The following is a 23,025-nucleotide window of genomic DNA, read 5'->3' as shown; positions in this document are numbered from 1 at the left end:
GCTCTTTGTCTGTTACGGAGGCCGGCAGAAGGGGAATGCCGTCTCTAAGCAGAGGATGGCCCACTGGATTGTGGATACCATCACCCTGGCTTATCAGGCACAGGGTGTGCCCTGCCCATTCAGGCTGCGAGCTCACTCAACTAGAAGGTTTGCATCCTCCTGGGCGCTGGCTCGTGGCGCCTCGCTGACAGATATTTGTAGGGCTCCGTCACCCTCCGCAGCGGACGCAGCGGACGCGGATATGATATGAATCCGCGGGAACCGTGGAAGGCTGGGTTCCATATTGAGACCTAAGCTGTTCTCGTATGTGTATAGTCCACGGTATAGCCATAGAGCCCGTGTTTGCCCGGCAGACTTCTGCCTTTCCAAGAGGGTTACAATCACCTCCAGTTCTCCATATACACCTGAACGGATGCTATATGTGTATTCGCTTCCGAAAACTCCTTCGGGAAGGATTGGGCTTCCGCAGCGTCCCTGTTCCAAGTGGAGCGGGTACGTTTTCCCAGTGTTATCCAATCTCACTCAGTAAGGTAGTGCTTTGAAAAATGGTGAGTGGAAGTACTTGTCCCGAGCCCCGGCCTACACCAGATAGGGGCGCAGGCGGCTCGCACAGGGCACTGGAAGGGGCAGCACCATGGATGCAATAATTGCATGCCAATGTGCATTGGCTCGTTTAGTTTACACTCGAAGTAGATTGGTCTATCGAAGCGATATCCCAATTTGTCGGTGAACGAGGGTTACCATACGTAATCGAGACGTTAATTTGTAGTTACCATGGCTACAAGAACCATGATTTTTGGTTTTATTCGTGTTGAAACCATGGCTAATTTTCGCAAGGGGACATGGAAACTCAGAGAATATTAGATGCGTTGTTGGTGGTGAAATTATTACCTACATTAAAATATGTTATTAACGTCAACAGCCAAAAAAGTTTCACAGGATTATGAATGTACCTGAAAGTGATGCACAGGCTTCGTTTTCATTTATTTAATTTTTTTCTCAGACGCCGGATTGCTGTTGTCTGTTCACGGGCATAGATAGTTGTCCATCAATTATGATCATGAGGTGCGAGCGGTCGCGGGCACGGATGCAGGAATGGCGCATCACGTTTTTTTTTAGCAACTGGGATGGTGCCCCCCCCCGGGAGATGGTACCCTACTCAAACTGCATACTCTGCGTATAGGGAGTGGCGGAGCATGATGTACCACAAGAAGCATGTTATTTAGCTTACCTGAAAACAACAACAACAACAAAAATGTTTATGTCATATGCTGTGAAAATCATTCACTGTTTCACCATGATTGTAATCCCTGTGTAAATACATGTATACTTCCTTTGTGCAATAAATCTGTTGTGATAATGGAGAAAAGTCAAAAGCTTCAACACCATTTTCATCACTTGTTAATTTAGTTTGTCTGTTTTCTCATTTCTTTGGTCACTGTGGTAGCTCTTGTCTTTCTCAGCAAACTCTCTGAATATGGCCAGTTTTCATTGTTTACATTCTTAATTTTTTAACTCTGACACTGCTTGTGTTTCATGTAAAACATTATATTATGTTATTGATCATTCTGAGTGAGATGAGTGGAGGGAGGATGGTGAGGGGAAGGAAGTGGATGAAAAGAAAATAATGCATAGGTGAGAAAGACATTTTTCCCGCATATTCTCTCAGTGAGGTGTGGAAACAGATGCCTTGTCTCAGAAGATCAAAGTGTCTGAGGTTCAGAACTGCTTGTGGTTCCAGCAAACCCATCGTTTCATCACAATTTCACCATCCAGTTAGGCTTATCAACCATAACTCCTTCAAAAACAGCCAGAAACCTTGGAGTTATGATTGATGATCAGCTGACTTTCTCAGACCACATTGCTAAAACTGCCCGGTCCTGCAGACTTGCTTTATTCAACATCAAGACAATCAGGCTCTTTCTTTCGGAACGTGCAACACAACTCCTTGTTCATGCTCTTGTTCTGTCCAGGCTGGACTATTGCAATGCTCTCTTGGCAGGTCTTCCAGCCACTTCTATCAAACCTTTACAATTAATCCAGAACGTGGCAGCAAGATTAATTTTTAATGAGCCAACAAGAATGCACGTCACACCTCTGTTTATCAATTTGCACTGGCTACCAGTAGCTGCTCGCATTAAATTCAAGGCATTGATGTTTGCCTACAAAACCACCACTGGCTCTGCACCCCTTTACCTAAATTCATTACTTCAGAGTTATGTGCCCTCTAGAAGCTTGCATTCTGCAAGTGAACGTCGCTTTGAACAACTGATGAGTTTGTGAGTATGAGATCCGTATACTAGTACTAGACTCCAATTTTTATAGGAATCCAAATGAAAAAAAAGTACAACAAGAAGAGTTAAATAGAATAATCATATGTCTAAATAAATTATCTTATGAATGAGAAATAACAGTAATAGGTATTCTAACCTAAATTCAAAGTCATAAAAATGGAGTCAGAAGAATTTAATTGAAATTAAATTACTTTGCAAACTTAAAAGACCGAACATGCAGGAAACCTTCAGTCACCACTGGATACCTTCATTGGGCCAATTTGGTGGACCTTACAATATAGATAGATAGATATAGATAGATAGATACACACACAGACACACACACACACAGGGTCTAGTCTCGTCTAAGACCCACCCGATGTTCTCCTTGGATGGTTACTCACCTGAAGTCTACTTACCTGTTGTTCGTTTCCTCACTCAAGTCTCCTATCTCCGATCTCCAGCTCCATGTTTCCTTCTCCAAGTGTCGTGTGTTCACCCTGCAAGAAAAGAAAGGAAAGTGTTTATCTATTCATCAGTGACTGTAAATGTGTGTGGCATCTTATCCGTATGGTCATTCTCCTGCTGCATCTTCTATGCATACCTGTTCATCCATTCCCTAATCCATTCTGCTGTGTTTCGATAAAGCTTGTTGAACTTTACTCTCCATCTCTCTGGCCTGTGTACCCTGACAGAAGACTAAACCTCAACAGACAACACAGCAGAATGAGCTCCATTTTATCTGATCCAGCCACACTAATTCTCTCCATAACCCAATATGGCCGCCCGATCGAGGAGTTCCTCCAGCTCTCCCACCAGGTACATTGGAATGATGGGACATTTGTTATGTCCCTTTTGTTCTATTTCTGTGGCTGCGTCCGAAACCGCCTACTCAATGAGTAGGTACTTAATTTCATGACGTACTTACTTAATGAGCGCTAAAAGAGTAGGTACAGACTCTACAGCCAAATCTCGTTAAGTATGAATGCGATCCAGGCATCATCCGCCATGCTGACATTATCATGTGATCTACGACGTTACAAGCGCAACAACTTAAAAGGTTTAATTCATCTCTCTGTAAATATTTTGATGTTTATGAAATTTCCTCATTTTGTGGTCTTGTTGAAGAAATAGCTGCCATTTTATTGTGATTGTAGTATAACCAATACATTTTGGGTTGATTTAAATTTTTATATTTTCAACCCTACTAATATGACCCACAGTTAAATCCTTAAATATATTATTTTTTTATTACGAAAACCCAAAATTGTTATCTCTTGAATAAGTTGTTACTTTCTTTATTTTATTTTATTTGAAATTTTTCATCCACAAACAAAACCGGCTTAAATCTCCTGTTTTCCTTGTTGAATTTAACTCTCTTGTTTCATCCCTCCGGCTTATAAACAACAACAAATGCAATATTTTGATGCATTGATTATATGAATATTATGATTATTCAAAGCTATTTAACCTTGTCATTGTGCCTTTTGTCTGTGTATATAATCTCATACTATGATGTATGCAAACCCATTATATTTATGTTTTCTGCTTTTGTCATTATGATTGTTCATTGTTAAAGATACAACCATCTTTCCCTGAGCTTGTATGTAGTTATAGGTTCTGCAGTAATAATAATAAAAATAGAACATAAGAGGGACAGGTGCACTAACACCTCATAGCATCAGTAAATTTTAAGGTATTCAGAACAGAGCAACATAAAAATCTGAAAAAGCCGCTATACAATTATAGGACAAAGTTTTACATATATGCCATTATAATTAGTGTTTTGTTATTTTATTATAAAATAAAATGCAAATTATAATCGGGCCTTCCATCAATTATAGTGATGAAAAAATGACTCGCCATCTCCTAATTGGATGTGCCTTTAGAGAGAAATGCACGGATTACATAATGAAAGAGTTTATTTTATTAGGAGTCTATTTTCGATTTGAATTATTTCATTTAAAAGTAGTAATTTAAAGCTTTCTATATATTTTGATCATGTCGGAGTTTAGGTTCATCATTGTGAAACGCTCCTGTTCAAGACCGAGACGGCAGAAAGTGTTTGTTTTCTTTATTTTATAAAAGCACAACGTTTTGTTGATACTGTGAGTGCACACAAATACAACTAGACCCTTTATGGTTTAGAATGATGTATTACTCTTACCTTTATGAGCATAAATGACTGCGTATTTTAAGTTGTTTCCACTGTTAGAAAAAAATGCAAGTGATCCCGCTGGCGCCTCCAGGTCCTGCAGAGCTTCAGCTTCCACTCCTCCGCAAACTATTGGACATGCGTCTAACAGTGCACATTTATATAAGTTAAACATTCAAACTAACATTGTGATATACTTGAACTGTTTTATATTTAGATTTTATTTTAGGCAAGTCTTGATGATTTGAGAAGGCTAAATTGATAAAACATAGGCTATAGGCTATGATCAATTCACTGTCTGCCGCTGGTCTTTACTTTAAAAAAAAAAAAAAAAATACTTTATAAAAAAACGAAACGAAATATAATCACTTTTCCATTACATACAAAACTGAATTATTTTAATAGCTGAAACAGTAATATAAGCTTTTTTTGGGGAAAAAAGATGGGCTTGGGCCTATATTTGAGACCCGTGCAGGGCTTTAATCCACTTCATCCAATGCTGTTTTGTTCTCATCTGTGAGCATGCTCTTGATATATGTATTTTAGGTGTGTAAATGTATAATTGCCTTTTCATTATTTTTTCAGTTTTATTTAAATTTGTAGTTAAAACAACTACAAATAAATGTATTTTAAAGTTTAGAATTAGACAGCCTTTGCACACAGGCTTATGCTAGGAAAATGTGTGCAAATGTATAGGGCCCCATTCCTATATTTTGCCTGGGGCCCCCAATTCACTCCGCCCCTGTGCACAGAAATCAAGAATCAGAAAAGTGCTGTAATAACTCTGTTTGAAATGACAATAATTAAAATAAACTACAACTTAAGATTTAAAAGATGTTTTATTCATTTCTGTAGTGTACTCACTCAAAGCCTTTGATGGCAGCATTCCTTCATCAGTCACTCTGCCCTAGATAAACACACGTGTGTCTCATCTGTCCCTGTAACATCCAGACAAGATTCAAGTCACCTCTGTGATTTTTTCTGCTCAATTCTGCATTTATATGTTATGTTAACTCGCTTTGTATCTAACACAAGTGCTACACAATTTATCAACAATACTAATGGATGAATAAAATAGATAACTTATGTTTAGTTACTCTATGTAGATTTGTTTATTAACATTACTTACATTCATCTAGAGCAGTGTTGACAACAGCGAATTCTACATATTCAGCTCATAATCACTCACTCCTTTTCTGTCCTCTCTTTTCCACCTCTATCATGTGTTTCCAAAACCTTCCAGTTGTCTCTCAACAATGCTCTAACATCACACGCAGACGGCAATGCAACCTTGCTAACCTGCATCCTATCTCTGCATTTTCTACTGCACCTCTTTCTTTCTCTGTGGGTCTCTGGAATTGTCAGTCAGCTGTCAACAAAGCAGACTTCATTTCTGCTTTTCTTTACAATCCACACTCAGCATCTTGGGCTTGACTGAAACCTGGATTCGTCCAAAAGACTCAGCAACTCCAGCTGCTCTATCTAACAATTTCTCTTTCTCTCACCCGCCGTCAGGTTGGCCGGGGTGGGGGCACTGGTCTGCTCATTTCAAACAATTGGAAATACTCAACCCACTCTCCCCTAAGCAAATATATCTCATTTGAATCTTATGCGATTACGCCTATAATACTCCAGGTTGTGGTAATTTACCGCCCTCCTGGGCAAATTCTAGGCAGCTCCATTCCCGGAGGATGGCAGTCCACTTTTAGTCTTTGGCGACTTCAACATTCATCAAGCCTTATGCTACAGACTTCCATTCACTCCTTGCTTCATTTGATCTCAAACGCCTTACCACTACAAGCAGGCACAAATCAGGCAACCAACTTGACTTAATTTACAGATGCAATTGTATTGCAGACAACATTTTGGTAGAACCCCTACATATCTCTGATAATTTCTTCATTACATTTCAACTACATTTTGGTGCCTGTGTGCCACCAACCCCTATACCAGTTACTTTTAGATGAAACATACGCTCCCTTTCACCCTCCCATCTTTCCTCTGTAGTATCCTCCTCTCTTCCCTCACCAACCCATTTCTCATCTCTGGATGTGAATGCAGCAACTGACACTTTATGCTCTACTTTAACCTCTTGTCTTGACTCTATTTGTCCTCTCTCCTCCAGGCCAGCACGGGCTGCATTTTCTTACCCCTGCTTATCCGATGTTCTTCGTGAGCATCGGACCAATCTCAGGGCAGCAGAGAGAAAATGGCGCAAATCAAAATATCCATCAGTATGTATCAGTCTTTGCTTTCATCTTTACTGAAGTCCATACTGCCAAATCTTAATATTTCCACAACGAGATCAACAGTGCTCCAGACATATGTAATCTCTTCAAAACATTCAATTCTCTCCTATGTACCCCTCCACCACCCCCACCACTTCTATAACAGCTGATGATTTTGCCACATTCTTCACAGACAAAACTAGAACAATCAGTAGTCAATTTCAGCCCCCACACAGGATCAGGATCTCAAACCAACCACCTTCACTGTTATAACTCCCCTCTTCTTCTTCTTTCTCCTCACTGAGGCAGAAGTATCAAAACTTCTCCTCTCCATCCATCCTACAACATGTCCTCTAGACCCAATTCCCTCACACCTTCTCCAAGCAATCTCTCCTACACTCTTACCAGCACTCACACACATCATCAACACATCTCTCCTCACAGGCACCTTCCCCACTGCATTCAAGCAGGCTCGGGTAACCCCACTGCTCAAAAAACCTACATTAAACACTTCACTTACAGATAGGTACAGACCTGTCTCTCTCCTTCCATTCATAGTGAAAACCCTCAAACGAGTTGTTTTCAACCAGGTATTTTTTTCTTTCACAGAACAACAAACTTGATGCTAACAAGTCAGGTTTCAGGAGTGGCCATTTAACTGAGACTGCGCTATGTCAGTCACGGAAGCCATGCGGATTGCAAAAGCTGATTCTAAATCATCAGTTATTATTCTGCTGGATCTATCTGCTGCTTTTGACATTGTCAATCATCAGGTCCTCCTGTCCGCTGTCTCATCACTGGGCATCACAGGGATTCCACTTAGCTGGTTTGAATCCTATCTCACTGGTAGGTCTTTCAGGGTGGCCTGGGGAGGGGAGGTATCCAAAGCATATCAACTGGTCACTGGGGTTCCTCAGGGATCAGTTCTTGGACCCATCTTATTCTCCATATACACTACATCACTGGGTCCCAGCATACAGGCACATGGCTTCTCCTACCATTGCTATGCTGGTGACACGCAGCTCTATCTCTCATTTCAACCAGATGCTCCAACGGTAGCTGCACAGGTCTCAGGCTGCCTGGCGGACATCTCGGCATGGATGAAAGAACATCACCAACAGCTCAACCTGGCAAAGACTGAGCTTCTTGTCTTTCCTGCCACTCCAACTCTACAGCATGATTTCACCATCCAGCTAGGTTCTGCTAAAATTACCCCATCAACTTCGGTCAGAAATCTTGGTGTAATCTTTGATGACCAGCTGACCTTCAAAGACCACATTGCAAAGACCACTCGATCTTGCAGGTTTGCATTGCACAACATCAGAAAGATCAGGCCCTTTCTAACGGAGCATGCTGCACAACTTCTTGTCCAGGCCCTTGTCATTTCTAGGCTGGACTACTGCAATGCTCTTCTGGCTGGACTTCCATCAAACACAATCAAACCTCTACAATTTCATTTAATACATACACTTCTCTCACTATCGCTCACATGATTATCCATCTTGGCATAATTTGCCAACCCCGGGTCATCACAATGGTCAAGAGTAGTGCATTGCATTGTGGGATACAGTATGCAGTAATACATTTTGGCAATTGTAGTAGATCATCTTAAGCATACAGACAGTTTGCATATTATGGACAGTAAAAATATTATATTCTAAAGAAACGTTGGGCCCTATGGCTTCGCAATGGAAAATATGTACATAATCGTGGAATCTGGTCATGGAAATATAATTTGCAGTATAATGTGGAATGGGACAGAATTTGGCAAATTTAATGAAAACAAATTACTTTTTGATGATAAAAAATTTAATTAAACTATTAAAACAGAATCCAGAAAAATCTAAATGGAAAACAGAATTTGGGAAAAACAAAACACATTTCATAAGGCCCTAAAATAAATTTTTTGTTAAACTTTTAATAATTTGATGTTAAATGATATACGTTTCATGATTTCAATTAATTAGATATGCTTTCTGATTGCTAAAATTGCATTCAACCATTAAAATGGAATTCATAAAAATAATGATTAATAACAACAACAACAATGTAATAATTTACTTAGTTGTAAGGGAATTAATCATTATTGATTCATTCAGGTTTATTTCTAGCTCAGGTTTTAAAAGAACTCGATCTGAGAATTCGAGGTCCACCTGATCAAAACTGACTTTGACTTTCAATAGTTTATACTTTTATCAGCTACTCGGCCAGCGAGAAGCTGATGTCAGTGTATATTACCAATTGAATATGTAAATTTTGTATTCTCCCTGGCCACGGGTGAAATACAAAATTTGATGATTTGTCAGCTCTTGAAAGAGAGAGAATTATTATGCGTAAGCTACGAGCTAAGGTAACAAGCAAGGATCGTTTGGCAATAGAATTGACACGAAATTATATGACCCAGACAATTGATTAGTTATAAATGAAACATGAAATTTATTGGCTATTCTAGATCACATAAACTTAAGCTAAAACACACAAACATACAGTTCAGAGGAAGGAAAGTCTGTTAACGGAGTTCTGAGTTTCATAGTTCTATCTCGTTTTCACGAGGGATGGGAATTCACCTTAAGAATTCACAGAGCAACGCATCTAAATTCACCCGTTCAGCAGATCATAGACCTGCCACTCCAACTCTACAGCATGATTTCACCATCCAGCTAGGTTCTGCTAAAATTACCCCATCAACTTCGGTCAGAAATCTTGGTGTAATCTTTGATGACCAGCTGACCTTCAAAGACCACATTGCAAAGACCACTCGATCTTGCAGGTTTGCATTGCACAACATCAGAAAGATCAGGCCCTTTCTAACGGAGCATGCTGCACAACTTCTTGTCCAGGCCCTTGTCATTTCTAGGCTGGACTACTGCAATGCTCTTCTGGCTGGACTTCCATCAAACACAATCAAACCTCTACAAATGATTCAGAATGCAGCGGCACGACTGGTCTTCAACGAGCCCAAAATAGTCCATTTTACACCTCTCTTTATCTCCTTGCACTGGCTACCGGTTGCGGCTCGCATCAAGTTCAAGACATTGGTGCTTGCATACAGAACAGCCACAGGCTCAGCACCCACCTACCTCCACTCACTATTACGAATCTACATCCCTCTACACCTTGTGGTACCATCACAGAAAGGCTCAAAATCACTTTCCAGAACATTCTCGTTCACCATTCCTGGCTGGTGGAATGATCTTCCCACCCCTATCCAGAATGCTGAATCCCTGACAATTTTCAAGTGACAGCTGAAAACTTATCTCTTTCATGCTACGTGACTTCATCCTAAATAAAATTTAAAAAAAAGTTGTCTATCTCTTTATTTATTCCTTCCCTTTATAGCTTGTACTTATTTGAACAAATGCCTGAAACTTGGTATTACGAGCACTTCCTGTGTCTGTTTGCCTCTTTAAGAAGAATCTCTTTATGTATTCCCCAATTGTAAGTCGCTTTGGATAAAAACATCTGTAAAATGACTAAATGTAAATGTAAATACAGCGGGTAAAATAAGTATTGAACACATCACCATTTTTCTCAGTAAATATATTTCTAAAAGTGCTTTTGACATGAAATTTTCACCAGATGTCGGTATCAATCCAAGTAATCCATACATACAAAGAAAGCAATACAAATAAATTCAGAAATTAAGTTTTGTGTAATCTAACAATTCTCTTTCTTAACTCAAAACTTGCTTACTGAAATGTATTTAATACTTTGTTCAAAAGCCTTTGTTGGTCATGACAGCGTTAAGATGCCTCCTGTATGGACAAACTTGTCGTATGCACTGCTCAGGTGTGATTGTGGCCCATTCTTCCACACAAACAGTCTTAAAATTTTGAAGGTTCCGTGGGTCTCTTCTATGAACTCTAATCTTTATTTCTTTCCATAGATTATCTATTGGATTCAAGTCAGGTGATTGGCTGGACCATTCTAGCAGCTTTACTTTCTTTCTATGAAACCAAATGAGAGTTTCCTTGGCTGTGTGTTTGGGATCATTGTCTCGCTGGAATGTTCACCCTCATTTCATTTTCATCATCTTGGTAGATGGCAGCAGATTTTTATCGAGAATGTCTCGGTACATTTTTTCATTCATCCTTCCTTCAATTATATGAATTTTGCCAGTGCTACACCATGATGTTTTGGGGTGATGTGCAGTGCCATTTGACCTCCAAACATGGTGTGTATTATGGCATCCAAAGAGAACAATTTTTGTCTCATCTGACCAGACTATATTCTCCCAGTATTTCACAGGCTTGTCTAAATTTTGTGCAGCAAACTTTAAACGAGCTTCATGCTTTTTCTTAAGCAATAGAGACTTGCATGGTGAGCATGCATACAGGCCATGGCGGTTGAGTGCATTACTTATTGTTTTCTTTGAAACAATTGTACCTGCTAATTCCAGGTCTTTCTGAAGCTCTCCACAAGTGATCATTGGCTCTTGGACAACTCTTCTGTTATTTCTTTTCACTCCTCTGTCAGAAATCTTTCACCTGGTCGTGGCTGTTTTATGGTGAGATGATGTTCTTTCCACTTCCAGATTATGGCCCCAACAGTGCTCACTGGAACATTCAGAAGTATAGAAATCCTTCTGTAACCAATGTCATCAGTATGTTTTGCAACAATAAGGTTGTGAAGGTCTTGAGAAAGCTCTTTGCTTTTACCCATCATGAAATGTTTCTTGTGTGACACGTTGGTCATGAGACACCTTTTTATAGGCCATCAGTTGGGACTGAACCAACTAATATTAATTTCCACTGACAAGAGGCAGGATTGATTTCTAAGTACTGATAGATTTCAGCTGGTGTCTTGGCTTTCCATGCCTTTTTGCATCTCCCTTTCTTCATGTGTTCAATACTTTTTCCCTGTGTCATTCTACTTTATTACACAGAACTTAATTTCTGAACTTGTTTGTTTTGTTTTCTTTGTATGTATGGATTACTTGGGTTGTTACCGACATCTGGTGAAAATTTAATGTCAACAGCACCTTTAGAAATATATTTACTGAGAAAAATGGTCATGTGCTCGATACTTATTTTACCCGCTGTATATACTGTGGCAGGATCGTGAACTTAAAGAGGACAGGATGCACTTCACCCTGGAACTCTTTGGAAAGGACAACTGATCTGTTAATAATTTGATCTGTCCATCTATAATATGAAGGACAACGTGAAGTTGTGTGTGGGCAGTACACGCTCAGCGATCAATGCTTTCTTGAGGGATTTAAATGCCTTCTCTGCTGCCAGTGACCACTGCACTTTCTCGATCTGTGTTTTCCGGGTCAGGGCTGTGAGTGGACAGGCTAGAGAGGAGAGGTTAGGGATAAAGCATCGATAATATCTTGTCAACCCCAGAAAGGCACGTACCTGGCTCTTAGTCATGGGGCGAGGGTAGTTACTGCCACAATCTTGTTTTACTGAGGTTTGATGACGCCACGACCAATCCAATATCCAAGGTACCGTGCTTCCCCAGATGGGACTTCCTGGAGTTGTCTGTGAGTCCAGCCCTCCTGAGTTCCGACAGGACCTTCTGGAGTCGGATGAGTAATTCTCTATTACTATGATAATTAGAACATAGTTAACATTATTAGCACTGCGTAGTAACATAGTGGGTGAATTAGATCTCTATTCTAATTCTTAATTGTTTGCTCAGCAGAAATATAGTGCTTATATTACCATTATAGCTAATTTGACGGATTGTTTAAAAGTAGGTGGAAAAAACTTTAGCTCACTAATTCTGTGACATCATTTTCATTAGGGATTTTCATTATTATTTATATAGCACATTTCATACACAATGGTAATTCAAAGTGCTTTACATCAAATAAAATAAAAAAATAATCACAACAATAAAACAAGGAATTTAAAAACTTTGAAAATGATAAAAAAATTGATTTAAGAGGTTTAAAATAAATTTAAAACGGTTAAGAATAGAAAACGATTATACATACAATATAGTGCAATCAGTTCGGACATAAACAGATTAGTTTTGAGTCTGCATTTAAAGCTGGTTCCAACTGCGGGCGGCTTAATAACTAAAATTCTTTAGTGCTTATTAGTGCTTATTATAAGCAAAAATGCTGTGTAATTGTCATTTTGTCTGTCATGCTGATGTGTCCTTGAATCCTCAACGAGTCACAGTACACTGAATCATGTCATGTCTGATGTAATGATTAACTGTAAACATTATCAGTGGCCAGAAGATCATAATGTGAAAAAATAGACTTTATGAAAATACCTCTCTTATCTTGAAGAATTTGGAAGTTGTTGTTTTGGGCATAAACATTGCATGAATATTTTTGTTATATTCTTACCCTTGTTTGGTATTAATCTCTTCTCATATCAGAATGTTTCATAGTGATGTTCTCTTTGTATAATATAATTGACAATAATCTAATCTAATCTATAAAACAAGAATTTACAGACAATTATTTCTCTCTCTCTCTCTCTCTCTGTGTGTGTGTGTGTGTTTGCTTTACCAATTACCAGGGGCCTGTACAATGATGGTGGCTGAACAAATTTGGGGTTACAGGATTAGCTTTGTTGGTACCATGAAGCTCATCGTCAACTTTCTCTGTCAACTCAGGCTTTGATCCTGAGTTAATGGAGCACGTGCACATGAAAGAGTGACATCAGTAATGAACAGCCAATCAGATGCCTTGAAACTGTGATTCACTTCTTGAGAGAGAGTCAGTGCGATTCACTACCAAAGATTAAAATATTGAACAATATGAAGAATTTAAACACATTTACAAGATGAAGCGATCTATCCATGAAAGATGAAAACTTAAAGAAAACATCTTGCTGTATAAGTGCAAGTAAAAGTTGTAAAGTTAGTTCATAGAGTTGATAATATTTATAGGTATAAAAACACTTAAAAATCTAAGCTCATATGTAATCATGTTTAAAGCTATTGATTCTAAAATGTATTTATATTGCATATTATCTATATGTTTATATTAATTTAAAATAAAAGCTTAATAATTACTATTAAACTAAGCTAGCTTGTGTAATGGATTAAGGGTACAATAATTATATAAATCATATAAAATAATTATAAAAAATAATCATCTCTAAATTCAGACAATTTTATCTTTAAAAATGTTTTACTATGTAGCGTCCTTTAATTTGGAGTAAGAGAAACTGGGGGAGTGGCTTTATTGTGTCAGAGATGCGTCACTTTGCTTGAAGCTGATTGGTCAAATTTCACTTTGAGATCTCTAAACCAGAACATAAGCTGCCCCAGAGCAGGTTAGCTGTGGAGTGTAAGTTACTAAGGCAATGAATGCCGCTAAAAGCCAAGTCATTTTCACGGTACCTAAAACCCAGGATTGGTGCAAACTAAACTGAAACTTACCTGGCTAGCCAGCTAATCTGGCTTCATGGTACAGGCCCCAGGGCTCATGTTGATAACTTGTTGCGACGTTTGTGGAATCCTGAACCGCTATATATGGATATACTGTAGATATTAAATACTTTGAAGAAGCACAAAAGACGGATAGTCTATTCTTAAACAATGACAAGCATAATACACATTTTACCCAAACATAACACTAACCACAGGCAACTATCCTGTGTTTATCTTTCTTTAAAGATCTTATGTGAAAGATAGGAAATGGCAGGAAACCCTACGCCCCTAACCCCACAGAAGCAGAAAGAGGGAAATGTGTCTCTCCCGCTGTGTGTCCCTCCTACCCCTCCTCACATGTACATGACCATGTTGAATCTGGACTTTAGACTGGTGAGTAGTGAAAACCGAACCGTTCTTTTTGAAAAAGTGGGGAAAGGTTAAACTCATTTTTATGCATTTATTCAGACAGGATGCTCTGAGACAACATTGTCACTTAGAGGAGCTCGAGTGAGCCGATGTGGATGACGTCTCTTAGAGGGTTATTTAAAAGAAGACCAAAGTTAAGGGTATTAGAAAAATATAGATCAAGATTTATGTGACTTATCCATCAGAATTATAACTTTACAGCTTAGAGAATCAATATAAGTTTATATCTGAGAGAGTTAGCTGGTGTTCGTGTGCTGTGAAAGAAAAGCATCATCTGTTTTTGCTGCTGGTCGGTTGTGATGGAAGAAACATGTCTGCTGCACTAGAGGAATACTGCGGCTCCATTTTCTGGGTAAGTTCCGTCATTAATAAAACATAAAACATTCTTCTGTTTTATGGAGTTTCTCATTTTCATGTTTCCACGTTCTGAATGATAATACAGTGCGATTTCACTATTTACCACAGTACTAAAGGGATATTGTAGGATTCATATTCACAAAAAGTGACACCCAATTATATTTTAACCTGCTCAGAGATAAATGATGTTGCTGGGACAAGTGAAGACGTGGCCATGCTTTATATTCTAAAGGGTTTAGAGTTTACATTTTTCAGTTTATAATCATTTTGTAAAAGAAATTGCTAATGCCCATTACAATTGGTTCTGAGCAGTATCAAAATATGGATTTGTTGTAAAATATTTTAAGAAATTGTAAATACATTAAGGCTTATGTGAAATAATTGTAGATTAATGGTGTTTTAATGAATGTGGTTTTATTAAACAACATATTTATATTTAAGATGTGCATTTATATTTAAGAAGTAAATTTTATTACTGGAAGTGGATTGAGCTTAAAAATACAGCTGTAAAAAGAAGAAGAAAAAAAACTGTGACGTAAACAAATAATTCAATAATGCATCGGGTAATAGAAATTCTGTGTGAATCTGACAAATGCCTAGAATTATGTTTTTAAAAGAAAGAAAGAAAGAAAGTCCAAATGAAACTCCATTTGATTCAGGGGCACAAAACAATTCAACAATTTTAGCAAACATCATGGCAAATTTCAACTTAGTCAAACAGCTGTGGAGTAGACATGCAATGCTCAAAGATGTTTAGCAAGCTTCTTTAAGCTTTACTTTACGATGAAAAGATAAAGGTCAAATGTGAGTGACACCTAAAATGGGATGATATCACAAATGACAAAAACACAAAGATGTAAACAACATTAAAACAAGATGTCCATTGGACTGGAAGGTCGGAACGGGCTAACGATCCTGCACCTACAGTTTGTAAAATAAATGACCTTAGTAGGTAACTTATGTAGAAGAAGAAAAAATATATAAGTTCACGGCATTGTATTTTGATAGTAATGAAATGACTTAAGTCATACACTATTTTTGCATGTGTAACTAGTATAATCTATGTAATTATTAACAGTCTGACAGAGTCAGCAAAATCACACTGAGTCACAGTGAGACTGCAGATGAACTCCTGCCAATCTGTCCTTCCACTGACGTCATGCCATTCACCCAGTCTTCCTCACTCATGTGTGTGTGTGTGTGTGTGTGTCAGAATGCCTCGTACCTGCAGCGTCCAGACCCGGATCTGCCGATCTGTGTGGAGCGAACGGTTCTGGTGTGGCTGCCGTTAGCTTTCCTGTGGCTTTGTGCTCCATGGGGCTTCACGACTCTCTGTAAGAAACCAGCCAAAGCTCCGCTCTCAAAACTCTACATCTGCAAACAGGTGACGGTAATAATTCAATGACAGTCATTTTAAAATATTTCACCGGAGATAGTCAAATGAACAACAAGTACTGAAACCATGTATACAACATATAACACATTAAGTCACATTTAATAAAATGTTCAGATCAGAAACATTTAGCCTGCTTCAGTCAAATCTCAACGCTCATAGTATCAGCTCACCCATCATTTCTGTGGACATCAGGAGACTGTTCTCAGTTCTGTGTGTGTTTTACTCAGATATATGCCACAGAATTTGATCACAACCTCTGTTTCATACTGACTTTAAAGGAGAGTTCACCAAAAAATTACAAATCAGTCCTCATTTACTCTTACCCTTGTCGAGCCACATTCTCATGATGGTTAGAGTCCAGTGTCACTGTATGGACAAAAACAGCTGAAACATTCTTCAAAATATTAAAGAAATAAGCCCCGTAAAGCCGTGGTTTACAGTGAATTTATAACAGCTAAGGGGCATTGTTACGACACGAAGCGGAGCTAAAACCCCCTTATCTGTTATAAATTCACTGTAAACTACGGCTTCACGGGGATTATTGCTTTTATAAAATGGTTATTCCATATACTTTATAAGGTTTCACAAAATAAAGCAGAGCAGATAAAGTGTAATGATATTAATAAACACAGTATTCTTCCACCAAACAATGTAGCGCCTCAGAAACAGTTGTGGTTGCTACAAAGTGGTTACCGAGTAACACACAGACGTAAACAAAGGTGTGTGTTTGTAGAGTAATTTACAACAGCTTCAAACGCGGCTCAGCCAATCAGAATCAAGCACCGGAACTCTCCGGTTTATAATATAATTTTAATTCCACAGAAAAGAGAAATACATAAAGTTTTAGAATGACAAAGAGGAGTCAGTCATGAGATTTTAGAAATTGGGTCAAATATTCCTTTAGGTTCGGCTAGTCTAAGAGATCTGCTTTTTACAAAATGGGTTGTTATGGTGTTTCACCTTCATGTAGCAGTGCAAGTCATATTTTTGACTAGGCTATGTAAATAATAATTTGTGATTATACAGTTGCTTCTCTCTTTTAAAGTAGCTAATGATTTTCAGATTTTAAAGATTTTTGTAATTTAATCGAAACCCAAAAAATAAAGCCTTTATGTATCATGCATTATAACTATTCATAATGTGTGTTGTAATACATTATATCTTGTCATAATAATTATAACTGAATTTAAAATGCATAGTGTAACAATGAATTGGTAAGTGTTACAATGTGGTTACAATTATTCATGAGATTGCACAATGCATTACAAGGCATAATTAACACATTTTAACTACTTTTATAATGCATTATATATAAAGGCTTTAGTAGTGTGACCCAATGTTTTGCAACTTTTTGTCTGATTAATTGGCGCTCTCACATCCTATCATTACTGTTGTCGTGCAAAAGGTTGTGGCTGGCCTGCTGCTTCTGACAGCGATAGCGGAGCTGCCGCTCACTCTCGCTGAGGATTATGGGCCGTCGAGTGATTCCACAGCTCAGAAACATCCAGTGGTGCTCTACGCCAATCCGGTTCTGTTCGCCGTCTCATGGGTAACCTTTAGAAGCATTTATTTAATAAACTGTGTAACTAACATGGAGTTAAAGATCACTCAGTAAATAACTGAAGATGTTGATGTGTTGAGCGGTTGGTGTTTGTGTAGGTAGTTGTGATGCTGTGCCAGGAATGTGTGCGGCGCAGACCGAGATCTGTGGACTCCGGGAGTCTCTTCATGTTCTGGTTGCTTCAGGTGTTGTGTGCCGTCTTCCAGTTCCAGACTTTACTGAGAGATGCACTGAACAAGGTACTGACAGCAGCACTCACAGCTCCACATCTACCTGTGCTGCGAATTATTGCTTGCATATGCTGTATTGGACAAAATGATCAATATGATTAAACTTTGTTGGTGAACTTGCTGCACACGATCTACTCCATGCCTTCTTCATCTGATTGATACTTTAGAGCTTTTTATCAAGTCTTGTAGTGTTATTGTACAAATGTCCTCCTTCAGCTCGTGCTTCTCGTGTCTTTTTGCTTTCAAAAGTAAGCGTCAGAATAATTGCAGTCATATTTCCAGATGAACACTTACTGGACTGAAGCAGCTCAGCTTTACTTGATTCTCCATCAATAATTTTCTAGAAAAATCAGTGCGTCTCAAATCTGATCATCGGGATCTTTTGAGGAGCGTTTGTTTCCAGAAGCTTTACTTTCACTGTTCCTCAGCGGAGGAGTGATCTTCACAAGCCTCCAGAACATCTCACATCTTCTGAGGAGCCTTTATTTCTTCAGCTCTCAATTAGCGGTGGATTGCATTGCATTATATGTTTGGATCATTTCAATCTCATCTTACTAAGAAATTTTATTGGAGATATAGAGTGACTACTGATATTTAGATCATTTTATGTCAGAATCTGCTGTGCTGTTATAAAGATCTCGTTGATTTACATTACAAGCATCAGAATTTCAGCAGATAAATATCAGCACTTGCATGAAATTAATATATTTGCTCAGTTTGAGTCATTAAATAAACTTGAACTGTATTTTTATCCATATTCTCACTAGATCAGATTTTATGAGCCATAAAAGCCTGATGCATCATATATACGATACTCAACAGAAAACACTTATGAAAGCTTTTAGAAAAAATAAAATAAATCACCACAAGACAGCTGACAACTATTAGGCCTACAGGTGCATTTCAATAAATTAGAATGTCATGGAAAAGTTCATTTATTTCAGTAATTCAACTCAAATTGTGAAACTTGGTACCCACCTTTATCTGCATTCATAAAGTAAATTAACAATTTGGTTCACTGTTTATATCTTTGTTAAATGTAAATTACAATAAACTTTTCAGTGTGTACTATAAGCTTTAAAGTATTATAAACATTAACATTATTAATTTCTTTAAATCCAATTTAAAACAATGTGTGTTTTGAAAAGAGATACAGTACATAATTCAAACTGACTTAACTTGATTTCAAATTTTAAACTGACATTTGTTAATGTAGTATGAACGAACAATGGACAATTATACATCTATAAATAAATATTGACAAATCATTGTTCATTTTTGATGCATGACAGATGTGTGCCTATAATGCATGAAGTAATGTCACTGAATTAAATGTTATTGTACAGGTTGCTGAAATAATCATGCATTTGACAATTTTTCTTAGGAAGAAATCGATGATCTTCCGCGGTTCTGTCTGTTCTACATCAGCAACGGACTGCAGCTGATCGCTTTGGTTTTATCAGCCATCGCTGATGTTTCACCTGAAGTTAAAATAATTTCACAGACGGTACGGAAAGCGTGTGAGAACTCTTACATGTAATGTCACTTAAGCATTCAGTGAATGCATATTTGTCAAATTTACTGTATCTAATTCATTGCAGAATCCTGAAGCCAAAGCAACGTTTCTCAGCAGAATCACCTTTAGCTGGTTCAACAGGTGGATCTGAGTTTACTTTTGTTCCTCATTTTGCATTTCTGTCGTCTGTCTTCTTTTTTTCTTTTTACTGATTAGACCATCTGCTGATGACCTTCTGCATGTCACTGTTGTGTCTGTCCAGTACAAGTCCTATACTGTATATGCAATGTATTGGTCTTTCATATGCATAATACTTCTGTGAATCTTGTTCCTCAGCATGCTAATCAAAGGCTTTAAGAGGCCTCTGGTTCAGGAGGACATGTGGGATCTGAATGAGAAGGACTCCACTCAGACGATCTGTCGGGAGTTTGAGGACATTATGGCGAAAGAGCTGAAAAAAGCCCATAGCAGACTGCAGAAGAAACAAAATAAACGAAAGACTAAAAATGATCATCAGAGCGGTTTGGCCAAGGGAGTCAGTCAGGATGTTTTAGTTATGGTAAAACAATCATCTTCCATAGTTTCTATAGTAGATAGGTACAGTATAGTGTATAAACGCCTCACATCATTACTAATAATGACTGTCTGAGAGTATGGTGAATTTGCAACATATTGAAAAAAAACGTCTCAGGTTACGTATGTAACCCTGGTTCCTTGACGGAATGAGACGCTGTGTCGGAAAACGCTAGGGGAACGCCTTCTGTGACCACACTCTGAATAACATGTGAAATCAGTCCAATAGCTGAGCGGGACATCACGGGCGGGTGACGTCATGACCAGGAAGCTATAAAAGCTTGTGCGGCGGAGCCAGCGTCAGCTTCAGGAATGAGGCAAGTGCTGGCAGGGATGCTGGAAGTATGGCACCGAGAAGCAGCGTCTCGTTCCCTCGAGGAACCAGGGTTACATACGTAACCTGAGACGTTCCTCTTCATGAACTCGAGCTGCGTCGGAAAACGCTAGGGGAACGCCTTCTGTGACCACACTCTGAATAACATGTGAAATCAGTCCAATAGCTGAGCGGGACATCACGGGCGGGTGACGTCATGACCAGGAAGCTATAAAAGCTTGTGCGGCGGAGCCAGCGTCAGCTTCAGGAATGAGGCAAGTGCTGGCAGGGATGCTGGAAGTATGGCACCGAGAAGCAGCGTCTCGTTCCCTCGAGGAACCAGGGTTACATACGTAACCTGAGACGTTCCTCTTCATGAACTCGAGCTGCGTCGGAATGCTAGAGGAACGAGAATGCCCACGCCGCCAGACTTCCAAATCTCTGCCTAGTGTGGAAGACTGCACAGCTAGGGCGAGAGAAATGGGCGGGACCCGCCATCCCGAAGGCCAACTTCTGGAGGAGTGAATCTTGACCCCCAAAGGAGAGGGGAGATCAGAGAACTCAAGGCTAAGGAATAGCATCCTTATCCACCACTTAGCATAAGCTTCTCTGGCTGGAGGCCTCGGCCTCAGCGCACCGCAGAGGAAACGTGTAAGAAGAGGGTGTCTTCCCACTGAATGGCCACCGAGAGGGGCATGGTAGGCCGCAATGGCCGCCACGAAGACCTCTAGGGTGGAGTGGGTCAACCCTGCGGATAAACAGACCTGCAGGAACTCCAGAACTTTACCAAACGGGCAGTTAGCTGGGTCGAGCTGGTGGTGTCCGCAGAAATACAGTTTCCTCATAGAGGGAGCTCTGGATAGAGGATAATCTCAACAACCTCGGTTGAGAGACCGGAAGTTATGAGTTGTGCCTCCTCAGAGGCCACACCCACAGCTCCGGGCGGGGGCGCGCCCTCCGCCTGTGAGAGGAGATCTCGCCTGACGGGAATCTCCCCTAGAGTGCCGTCGAGGAGAGAAATCAGGCCTGAGACCCAACTCGGCCCGGCCAGAACAGGGATACTAACGACAGACGGGTCCCGTCCCGGCACACTCTCTCCAGAACTCCCGGGAGGTGTACAGGCGAAGCCTCGGCCACGTCTGTACCCCAGTGGAGCTGGATGAGTCAAAGAGAACCAGAGGGGACAGTGCGATATCATATGAGTCACAACAGGTCCACCTGAGCCTGGCCAAACACTCTCCATATCTGCTTCACCACCTCGGAGTGAAGCATCCATTCCCCGGGCCTCAGCCCCTGCCTCGACAGGATGTCTGCTCCCATGTTGAGATGCCCAGGAACGTGAACTGCTCCCAGCGAGAGGAGTTTGCCCTGGGACCACACAAGATCTAAAAATAGGACGCAACCCCCCATCCTTCTTCGAAACAATGAAGTACCTGTAGAACTCTGTCTCGTGCGGAGGAACCACCTCGATGGCCTCCTTCTTTAAGAGAGTATCTACTTCTTGTTCTAATACCAGAGCCTGCTCAGGACCCACTAGAGTGGGGGTCCCCATTAAATCGAGGCGGACGAGAACCAAACTGGATTCTTTAGCCTCTTTCTACGGTACGCAGGACCCATTGAGACACATTTGACAGTAGCTTCCACACTGCCAAATAATCTACTAAGGGAATCAGTCTCTCGAGACTGATCTCTAGTGTGCCCAGAACGGCTAGTTCGGTGCCCTGAAGCTTCTGCACGCCGACAGGGGACGGCCGAACTAGCTGCTCATGATACCTCCGTAGAGGTAGCGAGCCTCTTAGTACCGCTACGTTTCCAGGCGGTAACTGAGAGAAGTGCTCGCCAGAGACCGCTGCACCCTGGAACACGGCAGGGTTGGCAGACCGACCTCCTGAGGGCACTGAGGAGAGACGGGCACCGTGTAATACGGTGTGAACCTCTTTTCTCCAGAGGGGCCTGCCCTCCGAGGTCCTGAGCCACAGCATCAGGACTCTCAAAGCTGAAGTCTCCTATAGAAAATGACGTCCCTCAGACCCAAGTCGTCTGCTAGGAAGACTAGACCACAGCCTGCTTGGGGCAGGACCCAATGAAGCACATTTGGCAGGAGCTCCCACACCGCCAGGTGACCTCCTAAGGGAACCAGTCTCGCGAGACTGGCCTGTGCTGCACCAAGAGCAGCTAGCTCAGTGCCCTGAAGCAGCGGACCAGCAGGGGATGGCCGAACTAGCTGCTCTAGATACCTCCGTAGAGGTAGCGAGCCTCTTAGTACCGCTACATTTCTGGGCGGTAACTGAGAGAAGTGCTCGCCGGAGACCGCTGGCGAGGCGGTCTCTGGAACACGGCAGGGTTGGCAGACTGACCTCCTGAGGGTACTGAGGAGAGACGGGCACCGTGTAATGCGGTGTGAACCTCTCTTCCCCAGAGGGGCCTGCCTTCCGAGGTCCTGAGCCACAGCATCAGGACCCTCATAGCCGAAGTCTCCTATTGAAAACGACGGCCCTCAGACCCACGTCATCTGCTAGGAAGACTAGACCACAGCCCATCTAAATACCTCCGTAGAGGTAGCGAGCCTCTTAGTACCGCTACGTTTCCGGGCGGTAACTGAGAGAAGTGCTCGCCTGAGACCGCTGCGCCCTGGAACACGGCAGGGTTGGCA

At 40.4% G+C, this 23,025-nt stretch overlaps 1 protein-coding gene across 1 annotated transcript in view; it reads left to right on the top strand.

The window, feature by feature from the left end:
* The first annotated feature begins 14,383 nt into the window (after positions 1-14,383).
* The window catches only part of LOC107582114 (canalicular multispecific organic anion transporter 1-like), a 58,479-nt gene continuing 49,837 nt past the window's right edge, over positions 14,384-23,025 (top strand). Inside the window, exons 1-7 of the mRNA XM_016267852.1 lie at positions 14,384-14,778; positions 15,997-16,167; positions 17,585-17,728; positions 17,839-17,979; positions 19,355-19,477; positions 19,572-19,627; positions 19,823-20,045. Of these exons, the coding sequence (XP_016123338.1) occupies positions 14,737-14,778; positions 15,997-16,167; positions 17,585-17,728; positions 17,839-17,979; positions 19,355-19,477; positions 19,572-19,627; positions 19,823-20,045 (900 nt within the window). The 5' untranslated portion in view covers positions 14,384-14,736. The remainder of the gene's footprint in view (positions 14,779-15,996; positions 16,168-17,584; positions 17,729-17,838; positions 17,980-19,354; positions 19,478-19,571; positions 19,628-19,822; positions 20,046-23,025) is intronic.

This window comes from Sinocyclocheilus grahami, unplaced genomic scaffold (assembly GCF_001515645.1).
Source record: "Sinocyclocheilus grahami isolate Dianchi unplaced genomic scaffold, SAMN03320097.WGS_v1.1 scaffold40.1, whole genome shotgun sequence".
Lineage (NCBI taxonomy): Eukaryota > Metazoa > Chordata > Actinopteri > Cypriniformes > Cyprinidae > Sinocyclocheilus > Sinocyclocheilus grahami.
This window is presented reverse-complemented; position numbering and strand designations above follow the sequence as displayed.